Genomic DNA, 17911 nt, shown 5'->3' on the forward strand with positions numbered 1-17911 from the left:
TTCCATTAAAATATACACAAGCGCGTAACAAAATATAGACAATGCTTACAAAGCAACCAACTGGTAAAGGCAAGGAAATACGAAAATCCACCCTAAATAAGAAAGACATTATTCACAGGGCAAGGGAAAGCGGCCATCTTGGATTTATTAAAAACAAGAGTTTAAAAAGCAATTAGCTAAACAGAATAAAACTAATAATTATATTCAAAAAAATAGTTACCTGACGGTTCGAACATAGCAGAGTCTTATGAATATAAGTAACGTTTATTATTTCATTGTGATTAGTCTTCGTTTTTTTTTTTGTTTTTTTTTCCAATTCGGAAAATAAATCTTTCCGAGGAAGGTTTTAGGCGGCAAAAAAACCAGAGTTTACCAGTAACAGAACGCACATTAAAGGAACACGTTGCCTTAGATCGGACGAGTTGGTCCATAAAAGCGTTTATAACCATTTGTTATAAAATGCATACGGTTGGAAAGATGTTTTAAAGGTAGAATTCAATGATCCACACAAATTTGCGAACTAACACGGTCGGCCATTATGGTAGTCAAACATTTTATTTTTTTACTCCCATAAATGGCCGACCGTGTTAGTCGACGAGGTACAAGGAAAACCGCGCAATTTCAAGGCGTGTTTGTGTGAATCATTATATTCTACTTTTAAAACATCTTTCTACCCATCTTGATATGCATTTTATAACAAACGGTTACAGACGCTTTTCAGAGACCAACTCGACCGATCCAAGGCAACGTGTTCCTTTAAAGGCACATGACACTATTGGTAATTGTTAGCATAAAAAACTTACTTGTTAAACGATCAATGGAGAGCTGTTGATAGTACAACACATTGTGAGAAACGGCTCCCTCTGAAGTAACGTAGTTTTCGAGAAAGAAGCAATTTTCCACTAAAATATTTTTTTTTGATTTCGAGACCTCAGAATTAGATTTTGAGTTCTCGAAATCAAGCATCTAAAAGCACACAACTTCGTGCGACAAGGGTGTTTTTCTTCCATTATTATCTCGACGACCAATTGAGTTCAATAACAGGTTTGTTATTTTATGCATATAATAAATGAGATACACCAAGTGCGATGACAATACCAATAGTGTCCAGTGTCTTTAAGAATACACTGAAAAATAAACCCAAAGTAAATTTACATTATTCGTTTTGATATTATGATAAAGAAGAGCAAAGCATTACAAACATGTTCAACTATTAACAGCTGAGCGACAGGCAGGTTGACTCTAGGCAATATCAGTTTGGTTTTTATTTTAGCCAGAAATGTTCGGTAAAGTTAGGTACAGGCACCACGCAAGGCAAGTCACAACTTTATTAAAAGCGGAAGCCTAAATATCATATAAAGTTGTTGTTTTAGTTCAGGGCCCAATTTCATAGAGCTGCCCAAACACAAAACTTTGCTAAAGCAAAAAAATCCTTGGTTAGTAAAATCAGATTACCGGCCAAGACTCCACTCAATGGGGGACTTTTAAAACGCTTGGTGGCAGCAGACTTACCAGGTAAAAACCATTGTTCTCGGTAATGCGCGCATGCTCAGAACTACGTAAACAACGGAAATTTACCGGGTAAGTCTACTGCCACCTAGCGTTCCAAAGTCTCCCATTGTTATGCTAAGTTAACAACAGCTAAATACAAGTCACAAGCAATGTATATGGCATGAAATTTTTGCCATGAACATGTGAAAAATATTGAGCAAGCTATTTTCGTGCTTAAGCAAATTTTTTGCTTAAGCAGGTCTATGAAATTGGGCCCTGACAACATCAACAAACGCCAAGAATAAGGGTGCTACAAATATTCATAGCATTATGTAACAATTAAAAGTTTACAAAAGTGAGTTTTACCTGCAACGTTATTTCTTGATTTGTGCTGTCTATAAGCAAAAGTTGCAAATTTGGAAAATCGTTATATTGTAATTTTTTTTTAAGACAGTGGACACTATTGGTGACTAGCCTTCACAGTTGGTGTATCTCAACATATGTATAAAATAACAAACCTGTGAAAATTTGAGCTCAATCGGTCATCGAACTTGCGAGATAATAATGAAAGCAGAAAAAACACTTGTCACATGAAGTTGTGTGCGTTTAGATGGTTGATTTCGGGACCTCAAGTTCTAAACCTGAGGTCTCGAAATCAAATTCGTGGAAAATTACTGCTTTCTCGAAAACTATGGCACTTCACAGGTAGCCGTTTCTCACAATGTTTTATACCATCAACCTCTCCCCATCATTACTTGTCACAAAGAAAGGTTTTATGCTTAAAATTATTTTGTGAAATTACCAATAGTGTCCACTGCCTTTAAATGGTTAATGACCGTCAACGAAGTCGAACACTATCGACCAGTGATGAACCTGTCACATACTAAGGAATTTGTCGTAGATATAAGATATGTATCAAATGCAGTTATTTGAGATTATATTACACCCAAGCAGATCCTTGCCATTTGATTGGAGGATTGTCCGTCACGTGATAGCAAATAAAATTACCATTGCACGCTGAGTCACTCACCGTGCTTTTTCGTTCCATCCGAAATGTACCATTGCACGCTGCCAGCGTGCAATGGTACTTTTCAGATGGAACGAAAAAGCTGAGTAAAAACATCACTGCGTGCGCATCTTTGGTAACGCAGCAGTGTTACTGCAAGGCATATTAAATAAATTACTAGCATTCGGCTTCTACAATTAAAAATTGTAGGCCTACGCTTTGTTTGTTTTGAAAGTTGTATCTTTCAATCAAAATGACAAAGATCTACTTGAATGTTATATAAAACAAATAATGAATGTTTTTCATTCGTGCAATGGTGCGAATATGTTCATTCGTTGAAAGCTGGAATGTTCCATTCAACTCGGCTCCGCCTCGTTGAATAGAACATTCCATCTTTCAACTCATGAACATATTCGCACCATTGCACTCATAAACATTCATTATGTGTATATTAACTTGAAAATTAGTGAGAATAAATTTTACTGCGGTGGCAATATGGTTGTACTAAGTTTAGAGGGAATTTCTCACTCAATATTATGAAAAGAGTTCAGACTTAAAGCCTTTTATTGGCCATAATTTGTTTTATGAAAGCACAACAAATTGTTCAAAAAGGGTCGTTTTTTCTTGAATTATTCTCTTGCAGCTTCGATGACCATTGAGTCGATATTTTCACAGGTTTGTTACTATGCATAATGTTGAGATACACTAAGTGGGAATCTGGGTCCAATTTCACAAAAATTTCCTTAGCATGAAATATTTGCCTTGATAGAAACAGGATTACCACCCAAATTTCCACGTGATTTTTAGGATAAGCAAACAACAGCTGATTACCAGTAACAAGCAATATGCAACAAATGGAAATTTTGTTGGTAATCCTAGCTGTTTTTATCAAGGAAGTACAATTAACTACGATCCTATAAGCTAAAGTAGTAGTCCAAGTCTATTTTCTACATCATCCGCCCTGGTAATAGTTAAAAGCAGGACAGTTCTTTTCCGAACTTAGAAGTCTCCCGAACCCCCGAATATCTACTCTGCGGTAGTAGAATAAAGCAAGACAGTTCTCTAAGAACAAACTCTACCTGGCAAGTAGATACACACATGGTGTTATCGCAAACCAAATATACAAGAAATTTCGTGCTAAGCAATTTTTTTGTGCTTAGCAGCTCTATGAAATTGTGCCCAGGTCTTTGACAATTACCAAAGGTGATAGGTCTTTGTTGAGTGTATTCGTTTATGTGGACATGTCGGGGTACCGTATGCACATGAAGGCAACTTCGGTAGTGTGTGTACAGAGCCCAATTGCATGGCTCTGCTTACCGTAAGCATAGAATCGGCGCTTACGGAAGCAGGAAATTCTGTGCTTACGGCAAGCGTATTTCACGGGTTAGCGGCGAATTTTGGCTTCTGCGCGTGCGTACTTCACATTAGGTATTCTACGCTTACAAGGCCAGCGCAGAAATTCGGCGCTTCACGTAAGCGGGGAATCGTGTTCGTAAGCGCAGAATTCGGCGGTAAGCAGAGCCATGAAATCGGGCCCAGTACATATACATTGTACAGTACACTGAAAATTCCAAAGGTAGGCCATACATGTTAAACATGGTCTTCTCATCCCGTTCCGACCCCGTGGATCTGTCATTGCTGGAGCTAATGACTCCGAAATTTTCCACAAAAACGCCAGTCAAAATTGAGTAAATTTATTACAAAACACTACACTGTTGTATGGGCGCATGGCCATTTTAAAATGTGCGCGGTGCGTTTTTTTTTTTTTTTATGCCAATGCCTTTAAAGGGAAGGTATACGTTTGGTAATGTTTCAAAACAAGTATTAACTTAAAAACTGACTCGGTATTACAAGCATTGGAGAGCTGTTGATAATATAAAACATCGTTGGAAACGACTCCCTCTAAGTAACGTAGTTTTTGAGAAAGGGGCAATTTTTCACTAAAATAATAAAAGACTTCTGCCTAGAACTCTTCTATTACTATCTGGCTGAAAGCACACATTCAAATTCGTCCAACAAGGGTGTTTTTTCTTTCATAATTTTCTCGCAACTTTGATCACCAAAATGAGCCCAAGTTTTCACAGGTTTGTTGTTTTATGCTTACGGTGGGATACACCAAGTGAGAACACTGGTCTTTGACAATTACCAAACGTGTACAGGACCTTTAATTAGACGGCTTCGTAACGATAACTGTCTCCCAATCAATACTCATGAGGATTTTACTCCCGTCTTTCTTAGAGCACTCACTGCTGGCCATGTACTCTATCACCTCCTTATATTTGGACGCTGATGCCGTCTTCTTGAATTCACTCACTTGAAGACAGAAATCAAGCAAGAGATCCCCGTCCTCGGATGTCTCGTCAAAGCATTTAGTGATCTCCATTTCACAAGGGTATCGACTCTGGACATAGGGGATGTCATGGCGATCAAACGAGCTAAGCATGTCATGTGAGCAACGCTTACACAAGTCGGATGTACGACTCCAAAACTTCCACATACCACATAGGTCTGAAAGAGAAAACAATACATACCGAGTCTTATATTGTTTTTATTTGAAAAAGTGTTACGGGGCTTTATACACAACAAATTAAAGATGCTATGTCAGATTTTTGGCCCCAAACATTAAAAAATAGAATTTTTTGAGTGAATGGTATTTCAAAGAGTATCACCCGCTCTAACGAAAAAAAGTTTAACTTTTACTTTTAATGTTCAGGAACCATGAAAAAAATTGAAAACGTTTCTTATAAAACACATAAGAATTGGTCACGTGATATATTGTCGGGATCCCGACAAAAACTCATTTTGAGCACTTTTTTTCACTGCTACTAATAATTGGCAGACTTTTTTTAGCAATGGCTCAAATGAAAGCTTGTAACTTTCTCGACCACCATCAAAATACCTATTTAATTTTAAATCAAAATTTAAGGGTCAAATCAGCCAAAAATCTGACACAGCCTCGTTAACCTACATCCGTTTTCACGAAATGCTAGGATTAATCCTAGCCCTGGCGGCCTTACACTTTCGTTTTGTACTACAGTGACGTCCTGGACATCAGGGTACATTTCTGGGGCGGAAAATTTTCACAGCTTCATAACTCAAATCTTACCTGCAACAAGCCACAAATTTCAACAGATTCACATTCTATGGCGGCATACATTTTTCTGCGGTGGGTTTTGGTCCTCATATATTCCTCACAAATCCGTCATTTTCGTGAAATAATGCAGCTCCAACGTTAAAAAATTCCTGTTTCGATCGTTTTCTCACAGTGTTGTCTGTTGTCGTGCGTACGAGTATACATTCGCGTGCAAGACGCATGATGCAAGCTTAGACGCATGAGTTCTCGGTCACCGTATCTTGACTGCACAGCTTTAACACGCAACACAATTCAAAATTTGCGCGTCGTGCGTGCGTCTTGCGTACACACGGCAGACTGTGAGAGGAGTACGAACAAAAATGGGAATTCCTTAACGTTGGGAGCTGCATTATTTCATGAAATTGACGGATTTGTGAAAAATAACTTACGATCAAAACCCACCGCAGAAAAACATATGCTGCCATGGAATGTGAATCTGTTGAAATTGGTGCTTTCTTGCAGGTAAGATTTAAGTTCTGAAGCTGTGAAATTTTTCCGCCCCAGAGACGGGCCTCAATAGTTAGGACTCTGTTCCTGTGTACAGAGAAAGAGTCCGAATAGATGGAGTGCAATACGCGTCCACGACCGCCATCTTTGAAGTATTAACAAAGGACAAGTGCATGCTCAGCAGTGCGTACACGCGTGCAATTTTCCCCAACCCATTATAGAATTATAATAACTAGATCGGCCGCGCGTACATACGCGCCATTGCCTGTGTATAACAAGTTTTTGGTTCGCCATGGACGCGGTAAAAATTTACGTTCGAAAGGTTGCGCGCGAAAATGAACACGGGAGATAGGCATTTGACACGCTAAATGTCACGTGCTGACGGCAAAAAGTCACGTGCTGACGGCAACGCACAGCGAATGTACACGGGAGATAAGCAATGGCGGCCCACATGCAAGATCCCGCGTTTGTACGCGTGGCCGATCTAGTTGTTCTATTCTACATGTATATACCTATGCCCAACCTCGCTACAATGGTCAGCGCGCCGTATCACGCTAGCTCTGCGTACGTCTATGATCGAGCAAGGCATGCTGGGGAAAAATGGCGTGGCGAGATCGATCACCCCTGGGAACGAGGTTGAAGGAAAGATGGCGGCCGATGACGTGTGTAGACCTTTCTTTTGCAACGTCTCAGCCCGAGTTTTTGCCAACCCTGGTTGAAAAACTATGGAAAGCAATGAATGCAAATCAAAAAAAGATCGCTACTGTTGGTTACAATGTACAAAAAAGTTCAAACATTGTGCTGACTTTGTTGAAAACAAATAAATTAAGGGAGGTACTCCATTGGTAGCAATGCAGGCGGCGTTATCACTCTAAGTCGTGGCACTTCAGTTGGTTTCTCCGGTTCCCATCGCAGATAGCGGTCTCCTTGTGTTAGTACTTTATATTAACGGAAAGTTTGCAGATATTGTGAACTTGATTAAAACAACTGTTTATGCGATTGAGTGTTTTACAAACATTCGGCTGTCCATGCCAACCAAGGCGGTTTGTTTAATCAATAAAAGAAAGGTCTATCCATCTATTATAGGACGAGTAACTCGTCCTAAGGTCGTCTACGGAAACCAAACTTAACTCGTCCTTAAAGTCCTAAGGTTAATCCTAATTTAATAGACATAAGCATAAATTAAGTCTTGAGTGGCCACAGGGCTATAGGTCGTTTATCCGCTGATTTTTTTACAACATAGGCTGGTCTGCTGTCTCCTCAAAGGAATTCCATATTCGCTCGCACATTCTTGTGTGTTTACCTGATATGAGCATCGAAATCAATATGCCACCAGGTTCCAGGAGATCGTACAGATACATCAAGGAACTGTCTATGTCCTCAACGTCGTACAGGGAGTGAATAGCGCTGATGAAATGAAACTTGGTTCCAACTCCGTCAGTATCTCTGTATTGTTCAAGGGTTTGCTGTCGCCAGTCAAACTTCACACCTTGTAGTTCGTGTCCCTTGGTTTGAACCAGTGCCTTGTACTTGATGATTTGATCTTCATCTGGTTCAACTACACGATTAGTGATGATCGGATATTTCTTCAGTAGTGCGGTCAAAAATGGAAACTCCGTTTTTCCTGTGAATAGTTACAAAAAATAGCATATAATTATTGCGCGGGTCATTAAAATGATACTTATTATTTCTTGCAATTTATTACATTTACCATTAAATTCAACATTAATGATGGATTTGTTATGATGAGAAAACCACCTTGTTCGACTGACAGTATTCGATATGGATTTTGAGGCACTGTATGGTGAGGTATCAATGTTTTGTGGTAACACCATGTGTATATTTATTATCTACTTGCCGGAATGCCGGTTAGAATATGTTTTTTTTTAAGAGAGACAACTTGTCTTGTACAACTCTACTACCACGGAGTAGATTTTCGGAATTCGGGGGACTTCTCAATTCTGAAAAAAAACTATCATGTTATCTAACTTAACTAGGGCCTACTTTAATAGGCGGAAGGCAGAAAAACGGCTGGGAATTTACATTAGATTTGGATCGAGGGGATTTGTTATTATTATTATTATTATTATTATTATTATTATTATTATTATTATTATTATTATTATTATTATTATTATTATTATTATCATTGTTACTGTTACTGTTACTGTGACTGTGACTGTGACTGTGACTGTGACTGTGACTGTGACTGTGACTGTGACTGTGACTGTGACTGTGGCTGTGGCTGTGGCTGTGGCTGTGGCTGTGGCTGTGGCTGTGGCTGTGGCTGTGGCTGTGGCTGTGGCTGTGGCTGTGGCTGTGGCTGTGGCTGTGGCTGTGGCTGTGGCTGTGGCTGTGGCTGTGGCTGTGGCTGTGGCTGTGGCTGTGGCTGTGGCTGTGGCTGTGGCTGTGGCTGTGGCTGTGGCTGTGGCTGTGGCTGTGGCTGTGGCTGTGGCTGTGGCTGTGGCTGTGGCTGTGGCTGTGGCTGTGGCTGTGGCTGTGGCTGTGGCTGTGGCTGTGGCTGTGGCTGTGGCTGTGGCTGTGGCTGTGGCTGTGGCTGTGGCTGTGGCTGTTGCTGTTGCTGTTGCTGTTGCTGTTGCTGTTGCTGATGCTGTTGCTGTTGCTGTTGCTGTTGCTGTTGCTGTTGCTGTTGTTGTTGTTGTTGTTGTTGTTGTTGTTATTAATTGCAATTGCAATTGCAATTGCAATTGCTATTGCTATTGCTATTGCTATTGCTATTGCTATTGCTATTGCTATTGCTATTGCTATTGCTATTGCTATTGCTATTGCTATTGCTATTGCTATTGCTATTGCTATTGCTATTGCTATTGCTATTGCTATTGCTATTGCTATTGCTATTGCTATTGCTATTGCTATTGCTATTGCTATTGCTATTGCTATTGCTATTGCTATTGCTATTGCTATTGCTATTGCTATTGCTATTGCTATTGCTATTGCTATTGCTATTGCTATTGCTATTGCTATTGCTATTGCTATTGCTATTGCTATTGCTATTGCTATTGCTATTGCTATTGCTATTGTTATTATTATTGTTATTGTTATTATTTCATTTTATCACAGCATATTATTATTATTATTATTACTACTGCTACTGCTACTGCTACTGCTACTGCTACTGCTACTGCTACTGCTACTGCTACTGCTACTGCTACTGTTACTGTAATTGTTATTATTATTTTTATTATTATTATTATTATTATATTATTACTATTATTATTATTGTCGTCGTCGTCGTCGTCGCAGTCCCCGTCCCCGTCGCCGTCGCCGTCGCCGTCCCCGTCGCCGTCGCCGTCGTCGTCGTCGTCGTCGTTGTTGTTAATATTTCGGTCTCAACGTCTCGTCTAGCTTGCTTCTAAGCAGAGATTGTTACCCAATAATCTGCTCGCAAGAATGCTGTGTTCGTTTTTCACCACCTGAACGTATACACAAACTCTCCGGTTGTTTTATGCAAGGTAATTATTAGGTTGTGATCATCATAGTTTAATCGAAATTATCCTGTCAAGGCTGGGTTGTTTTTTTTGTTTTTTCTTTTTTAAATAGCGGCCTATTTCTTTTTTACTCAACACTTAATGGCCAAGTTTGACTAATTTCGAGTTTTTAGTGCAATTGAACTCACGGGCATTAATTCGTGGAGGATGCTAATATAAAATATAAAAAACTGTGCGGATTAAAATTTATATCTGGGTTTCGAGATTCATATGTTTTTGGTTTTTTTTAAATCCAGGTTGTTATTGCAGCGAATGATTTGAAATACTGCCTTACCAGATCCACTGCCTACTCCTAAGACACGGAGCTCATTGTCTTGGTCCAAGTTTGGGAGATGAGGGACGATCTTGTCTAGCACCGTCTTGGTACAAGTGTCCTGATGTTCGTACTTGGCAGAGTACACAACGAAAGTCTCATACGCCTTGAAGTAGCGGTCCCGGTTGGTAAACAAACGCATCATGGGCTTAGAAGCTGCCATAATGTCTACCCTTGTACTCCCCGATGCAACTTGCTGTCAAAAGAAAATACTCCTCAATAGTTCGTTATAACTATAGTTCATGACTTTAATAGTGCAAGTCAAATCAACAATGGTTCCCTTTTTGGTATGTTATTAGTAGTATGAGTGGCGTATATGACCTCCTTTTTATGAGGAGGGTCATGACCCTCAGTCATTAGGGTCTTCGAGCCACTCTAGCAGACTTTGGACTGGGTTTCTCGATTGCTGTGTAAGGGGTGTACTTGTCTAGAAAAATGGTTGTTTGTTTGTTTGTTTGTTTGTTTGTTTGTTTGTTTGTTTGTTCGTTCGTTCGTTCGTTCGTTCGTTCGTTCGTTTGTTTGTTTGTTTGTTTGTTTGTATTGTTCTCAGCTAACAATGGTTAAAAGAAGTACATGGGTCTTTCTCGATGCAGATAACTCGTTTCAGAATCACCCCTCGGTCAGGAGTGACGTGTCTGCCAGTTGTTTTGAACGTGTTCGAACTTGCTCTCAGTTGCCGGACCGACAACCGAGCGGAAGGCCCAATTATATGGACGTGGCCTACGTTTCTGTGTTGCGGTTCGATTAAGTGTTTCCTTTTTCTTTTCTCAAAAATAAAACGGTTCTGTTGGAATGCCGCCACAAACCATTATTTGAGTCTAATAATTGTTATTTATGTTTACTCTTTGTATAATATGCATCCCCAAATCGGCTTTTTGACAAACATGTTTGCATTTTTAATAAACCAAATAATAATAATAATAATAATAATAATACACCCTTGGTTTTTTTTTTTTTTTTTTTTTTTTAGGTTTAAATATTGTGTACATTACAGTAATAGTATCATAATTGAATATAATTAAATACTTTATTGGAAAATACGAAGAGAGGGTAACGATTTTACAGAAGCAATTTAGCGTTGCAACCAAAGACCGACGATATATAAACAAGGTCGTGTTTTATTTTATTTTATATATATATTACACATACAATGATTTAAACTTTTGACGACAACACCGGTGATCTACACTACTTTTCATAAATAAGAGCCCCAAAGTGTGGGTACAACCGAGTTAGCCATCGAGAAAAATGATTAAATGTTAGTTTGTTTTGCATTTACACCCCCCCTTTTTTGGGGGGGGGGTAGGCCTAAGCATTTTGCAATACAACAGATAATGTTCTATGCGTACGTTTCTGTACGGTGCATATCCAGGATATAGGTCTCTGCAAACGATCAAATTTCCATCGTTCTCTACAAAGATTAAACGTTAAATAGTTATGGTACCATAATAGAATCTAATAATTACTGTCCTAATCTGTAATTGCCAGTGGCCTTTACTTCGTATACAAACAAAAAGACCGGTGCATGGTTTACATGAAAACCTCAATGACCCTTGATCACTTAGCCTCATCTGGTAGTTAATAGATGACGTCACAACTGAAATGGTCTACCAGCCAAACGTGCCAGTTCTTGTTCCCCATACAGTGGAGCTATCTTTGTTTTCTATAACTCCAAGCTATAATCATGTACCACAATCACTCGGATACGGTATTATGTTTGTGTTTATTTAATTATAGATACTTAATTAATTAATTATGTATTTACTCATCTTATTATTATTAGCTGTTTCGTAGCGAAGCGCAGCGAAACAGCTATTGTTTTTGTTCGTTTTTTTATTTGGTTGTTTCAGGATTATTCAGTACTCGCATTCTTTTGCATGGTGCCTTAAGAGCAATTGCAATGAAACTTTCAGTGATGAAGGGCATTGGTGCAAGGAGGGTCCTAAACAAAATTCGCCATGATGACGTCATCACCAGTCACGTGACGTCATCTTAAAGGTGTTTTATTTAAATCTTTGAAAATCTATATCAAATGAACCACAAGAGACCGTAGATTTCTGTTAACGGGATTGGGTTGGGATAAATTAGGTCTTCATTTTATTTTGTGTGCGTGACCTCACATGACCTCTACTTCCGGTCGAAACGGGCCAAAAACGAAAGTGCCCTGTAACTCAAAAGTGGTAAAAGTTACGAAATTTTTTTCTCCGCGATAAAAGTGTCTAGCAAGGGTGGGCAATTCAAAAACAGTATTAATGACGTCATAAATTGCAAAATCGTCATCATCAGTTGATTCATCACTATAGTTTTCACAGAATCCCTCCTCCTCCTCCTCCACTTCTTCGCTTTCATAAATCTTATCATGTGCCGATTCACCACTATCGTCTTCAAGGAACTCCTCCTCCTCCTCATTTTCATGGCCATCATCATCTATTAGTCCATCACTATCATCATCTTCACGGTAGTCCCCTTCTTCCATCACGTCTTCATTTTCAAAATCATCATCATCTGTTGATTCATCACTATCGTCTTCATGAAGCGCCTCCCACTCCACCGCCTCGTCTTCAAAATCCTCCCCTTCAGTGGATTCGCCACTATCACCTTCGAGGAGGTCCCCCTCCTCCTCCTCCTCCTTATGATTTTGAAGGTGTTTCTTCAAATTGTTTGAAGTGGAAAACACCTTATCACAAATAGGACAAGCTTTCGGTTGGCTTCCGATACTGGGGTTCTTGTGTGTCTGTCGGTGTCGTTTCATATTGTCGCTACGCGAAAAGCTCTTCTCACAAATCGGACACGAGACCTTACCTGTACGGGTCTTAGCAAAGGGTTTAGACGCTTCGACTTCATTTTTATATCAGTCAGACGATCCAAGACGAATGATAAAGGCTTCAAACTTTAAATAAGTCGAACCTGTATGGGTCTTTCAAACCTAGATTAAAAGGTAAGGGCCCAGGTCGTTGTCAAGCTGATTCACTGTACCAAATGTCCACAATTGAAACAATCGTCCAACGAACTTGAAAACGACCTGAGCCCCATGCTACCTTATAATCTTCAGTTGTAAGATCCATACAGGTTCGACTTATTTAAAGTTTTCTGGTGGTCGGTGTACACTTTGAAGCCTATATCATTCGTCTTGGATCGTCTCACTGATATAAATAAAATGGAGTCGAAGCGTTTGAACACTTTTCTTAGACCCGAAAATGGCGCCCAGCAACCACGTGACCAAAAGAACTGGTCCCCCCATGTCGCAACTCTCCCAATATACGGCTCTGCTCGCGCTAAGCCTGGAGCGCCACCGCGCGATACCATTTCGTTACAATATGTTGAGATACACCAACTGTGAAGGCTAGTCTTTGACAATTACCAATGGTGTCCACTGCCTTTAATAAGTGAACTCACCACACATTAAAAAAAAAAATAATAATAATAATAATAATAATACTAATAACGGAATGAGTAAATACATAATTAATTCATTAAGTATCTATAATTAAATAAATTAATAACTAAAATATGCAACCAAAAAAAAAATAATAATAAATAAAAATATATATATACTATGAATGTCTTTGCTTTAGTTTCCGGGGTCCAATCAATCACCTGCATGCGAACGCAGTTCAGTCGACATATTTCAAAATTTTTGTCATAATGGGGGGGGGGGGTGTCTTCATCATGTATAACTATTTGTGAAGTATTGTGGCGGTTTGAAGCCGACGTTATTATTAATGGAATGTTATATACTGAACAAAGAGTTGTTGTTGTTTTTTTACGTATATCGACTGGTTTTTCCGTGTATACTCGTTTTCTCTGCAGCCCCTTTTCGCAAAGGTAAACGCAAACATAATACCCGTCCGAGTAATTGTGGTACATGATGTAGGTCTGGATTTATAGAAAACAAAGATAGCTCCACGGCATGGGGAACAAGAACTTACACGCTTGGCTGGTAGACCAATCAGTTGTGACGTCATCTATTGACTACCAGATAAGGCTAAGTGATCAAGGGTCATTGAGGTTTTCATGTAAACCATGCACCGGTCTTTTTGTTTGTATACGAAGTAAAGGCCACTGGCAATTACAGATTAGGATAATAATTATTAGATTATATTATGACACCATAATTCTATGTTTAATCTTGGTAGAGAACGAGGGAAATAATATGACCGTTTGCTGAAACCTAGGATGCACTGTAAGTTTATTAGTCAGTACAGAAACGTACGCTACGTATGGTATTATTGGGCCTTCCGCTCGGGGTCTTTGTAGTGTCTGGTCCGCAAACTGAGAGCAAGTTCGAACATGATCAGAAAACGCAGCAGACGACACTATACCATCGTTGGACTCCTACATTTTTGACCGGGGTGTTCTTGCTTAACACGTCTTTGTTTTCATCAAAATGACTTGTGTAATAGTTTAATTAGTTACACAATACACGCTACATCATCCAACTTATACAATCAAAAAGAAACTAGACGTTAGGTGTTTGTGAACAAACACAAAGCTGTTCCGTGTTCTTTTGCTTTGATTATGTGTTAAAATTACCAAGGAGTCTATAACTGAAAAAAAAGTTTGAAAAATACTGTACAGTGTCTTGAGTTACGGTGCCTCTTCATGGGGTCACGGTAACCTAAGGCTAATCTCTAACGCCCAAGGAGTCTGTAACTGAAAAAAGTTAGAAAATCGGTTGTGTAGTTCTTGAGATATGGTGCCACTTCTGGTTGACCCGGAAGTAGAGGTCAACTTGGGGTCATGGATTTTCAAAGTTTATTTTTAATGCCTTAGGAGGACAAAACTGAACAAAAAGGATTGAAAATCGGTTGTATAGTACTTGGCGTATGGTCCCACTTCCAGTTCACCCGGACGTAGAGGCCAACATGGGGTCACGGGTTTTCACAGTCAATATTAATGTCAAGGAGTCTGTAAGTGAAAACAAATTGAAAATCGGTTGAGTAGTTCTTGAGATATGGTCCCACTTCCGGTTGACCCGGAAGTAGAGGCCAAATTGAGGTCACGGTTTTTCCAAATTTTTCTCCTATCCCCTCGGAGTCTTATAACTACAAACAGTCGACATTCTTAAAGAAGAATGTCGTCTTCCTGCGATAATTTATCTCGGAATGTCGACATCCTAAAAGTAGGATGTCGCCTTCCTGTGATAATTTATCTCGGGATGTCGACATCATAAAAGTAGGATGTCGTCTTGCTGTGATAATTTATCTCGGTATGTCGACATCCTAAACGTCAGTTGTCATCTTCCTGTGATAATTTATCTCGGGAAGTCGACATTCTAAAAGAAGAATGTCGTTTTCCTGTGATAATTTATCTCGGAATGTCGATATCCCAAAAGTAGGATGTCGTCTTGCTGTGATAATTTATCTCGGGAAGTCGACATCCTAAAATTAGGATGTCGTCTTCCTGTGATAATTTATCTCGGGAAGTCGACATCCCGAAAGTAGGATTTTTTTGTTGAAATGATTTTACTTGTATACGTTTTGTTAACTAGTATTACATTTCCAACAATATTTCTAATATTCATGGTAATAAACTACGTTAAACTAAAATATTGGACGAAACAAAATGTCCCACGTAAAACTCCATAAGGTTTGGAACATAATGGTCCCGTAAGTTCAAATATGCGCGAGACTTGCTTAGTCTACACAGAAGGTAATAAATAATTTATTACATGTACAAGCAAATGCAATCGTACAATAATAGAAAACAAAAACTAACAATCAATGCAAAACACATGTAGGGGATGGAGGGGCCCATCAAAAGCAAACCTTAACGAGTACGGACCCCCCCCCCCTTTTTTTTCTAACGAAGAAAGCAATGTAAGCAATTTTATTTAGTGGGTGTAATCTTATGTAGCGGCAAAACAATTCAAAATTACAGGAAGAACAAACACAAAAACAGTTAGCGTAAAATAAAACTTAACCATATATTTAAATGAAACAGATAAACAAAATACCCAACATAATTATAAAACATAAAAGGGAACACTAGTTGTGTGATAAAAATAAATACTAGAGAAAATGGGCTCCACAACTCTTGCTGGGAAAAAAACCATGACGAAATATACCATTGTTATCCATTAGAGACGTTTTGTAGTCACTTTGGTTGGGGAGCGAGGAATCTAGCAAAAAAAAACGAAAATCCCATGGCTGGGACATCAGTTTATACACCAGACAAATCTATTATATGGATATTCTTTTGAATATTTTATTTTCTGCATATGGTCCGTGATTCATGGTCCGTTGAATATAAGTCGGCGGTTGTGTATCGACAACAGACTTGTATCCTTTTGATCACCATCAGCCCCATGTACAGTCGTTTGACCAGTTCTGGATCACTTCTTGAATTCACATGGTTTTTTGTTGCAATCTCTTTGATATCTTAAACAAAAAAGTTTATCAGTTTACCTAAACATGTCATAAAACTCACCAAGTATTCACTGACAAAAAAAGATTAGTTCTTTTGAAGAGGCTTTGAGAAAAGTATCGTCACCTGTTTGACCAGTTCAGGATCAGTTGAATCTATTCTGAATCAGTAGAGTGCCCTTTATTGCAAACCCATACTCCCATTCATAAAACTGTCTCTCAAGGACACGACACATCAGAGGTGTGTTGGCATGGACTTGGACTTCATTTGTTTAGTGAATGTCATGCAAGTGTCTTCAATAGCAGCGCAAAAACCCAGCGACAAAACCACAAAACAACAGCAAAGGCAAATGAAAAAGTGAAGCGAACCTAAAAAGCATTATTGACCCCTCCAAGCTTAATTTTCTCACAAAATAAAAAATCTACAAGAATTTGTTGAAGTAATGTTTCTCAAAATCAACTAAATAAACTTTCTACTGCAGTAGTATGATTTTACCAGACTTAGTAAGTTAGTGCGGCACCATTTGACGCAATGAGATGTTGAGTGATCCCGAACTGGTCAAGGGTAAGTTGCCCCCTCAAAGAAGATTTTGATAACTTTGTCTCCTCAAAGAAACAAGATGACTGCACAGTAATTACAGGAATGTTTTTTACACATTCTTATCATTTTACATAAATATTTTTTGCCCCGGCACTCCAATTCTAAAGGTAAGAAGTTTTAACAGTGTTTTTCAACCAACATTTTTCAACAAAAAAATGACAAATTTTGCAGACAACCTTCAGGAAAACGGCCATAATTTATTTGCCGATGATGTTTGGCACCTTATTTTGGGTTTGTTGGTTTAATGGATGTTAATCTTCACATTTATCAACAGAAATTGGTAATAATGAGAAATGATATAATTATTTGGTTATTGCAAAGTTGAAGTGATCCCGAACTGGTCAATGATCCCGAACTGGTCAAATGACTGTATAATAAACTTCAACGGCTGACGATTGCACTTTTGGTATTGTCATTGTTAAACTCCGGTTCCATTGTGTGCTGTCTGTTACCCTCCACACATAGATTTTCTTGTGAATAGTAGCTGTGTATGTTATAATTTTGAACTGAAGGCTTGATTTATTATGTAGAGGTCAGTGCTTGAGGCCAGTAAAAATATTGTGCACGTACACCATGTAGTTTTTGTTGGAAACCGTTTGCTAACAGCCATTTATGTTACCCTTTGAAATAAAATCAGAAAATTTATAAGTTTGCTTGTTGCATAAAATTAAATTGAAGATGATGCCTGAATTGATTTTTACAATCAGAGTTGGACTCTAGACTGACGTGTTGGACTCCTTGAACACTCCAAGTGGTTCAATAGTAAACTATTTGCACCACTGGCATTGTCTCTGGCGGCTGCGGTATCTACAAGGTTTAGATATGGGAGTTGAAGCTGTTCTGTAGACACCGCAGCCCGGAAAAGGGTCACACGGTTGAAAGGGGGTGGGTGGGTGTGGGTAAAATCAAAGGAAACTTACCGCCGGCCAGTTGTAAACGATTTGTGTACCTTTCCTTTGACTGCCTTGACTGGGTCGTCCTGGTCCATGAAACTCCTCACTCTCTGTCTTGCTATAACCGAGACTGCGAAGTATCCTACTCCGCCC

The 17911-nt window shown here is 39.0% G+C and overlaps 1 protein-coding gene across 1 annotated transcript; it reads right to left on the reverse strand.

Moving 5' to 3' along the window:
• Positions 1-11: 11 nt before the first annotated feature.
• Positions 12-17850, reverse strand: LOC139934847 (histamine N-methyltransferase-like). Its single transcript, XM_071929255.1, has 4 exons — positions 17786-17850; positions 9861-10095; positions 7381-7701; positions 12-5005 (listed from the first exon to the last, which is right to left on the reverse strand). Exons 2-4 carry the CDS (start codon positions 10060-10062, stop codon positions 4662-4664), a joined length of 867 nt encoding a protein of 288 aa, XP_071785356.1. The 5' UTR covers positions 10063-10095; positions 17786-17850; the 3' UTR covers positions 12-4661.
• Positions 17851-17911: the final 61 nt, after the last annotated feature.

The sequence above is a fragment of the Asterias amurensis genome, chromosome 3 (assembly GCF_032118995.1).
Source record: "Asterias amurensis chromosome 3, ASM3211899v1".
NCBI classification, from domain to species: Eukaryota; Metazoa; Echinodermata; class Asteroidea; order Forcipulatida; family Asteriidae; genus Asterias; species Asterias amurensis.

What these genes read in the sequence shown, in the direction of transcription:
- LOC139934847 (XM_071929255.1), bottom strand. Translation starts at nt 10,062, where the DNA reads ATGGCAGCTTCTAAGCCCATGATGCGTTTGTTTACCAACCGGGACCGC. An exon ending in AGGAGTAGGCAGTGGATCTG is followed by an intron (nt 7,702 to 9,860) that starts GTAAGGCAGTAT and finishes AACTATTCACAG; the next exon opens with GAAAAACGGAGTTTCCATTT. An exon ending in GATTTCGATGCTCATATCAG is followed by an intron (nt 5,006 to 7,380) that starts GTAAACACACAA and finishes TTTCTCTTTCAG; the next exon opens with ACCTATGTGGTATGTGGAAG.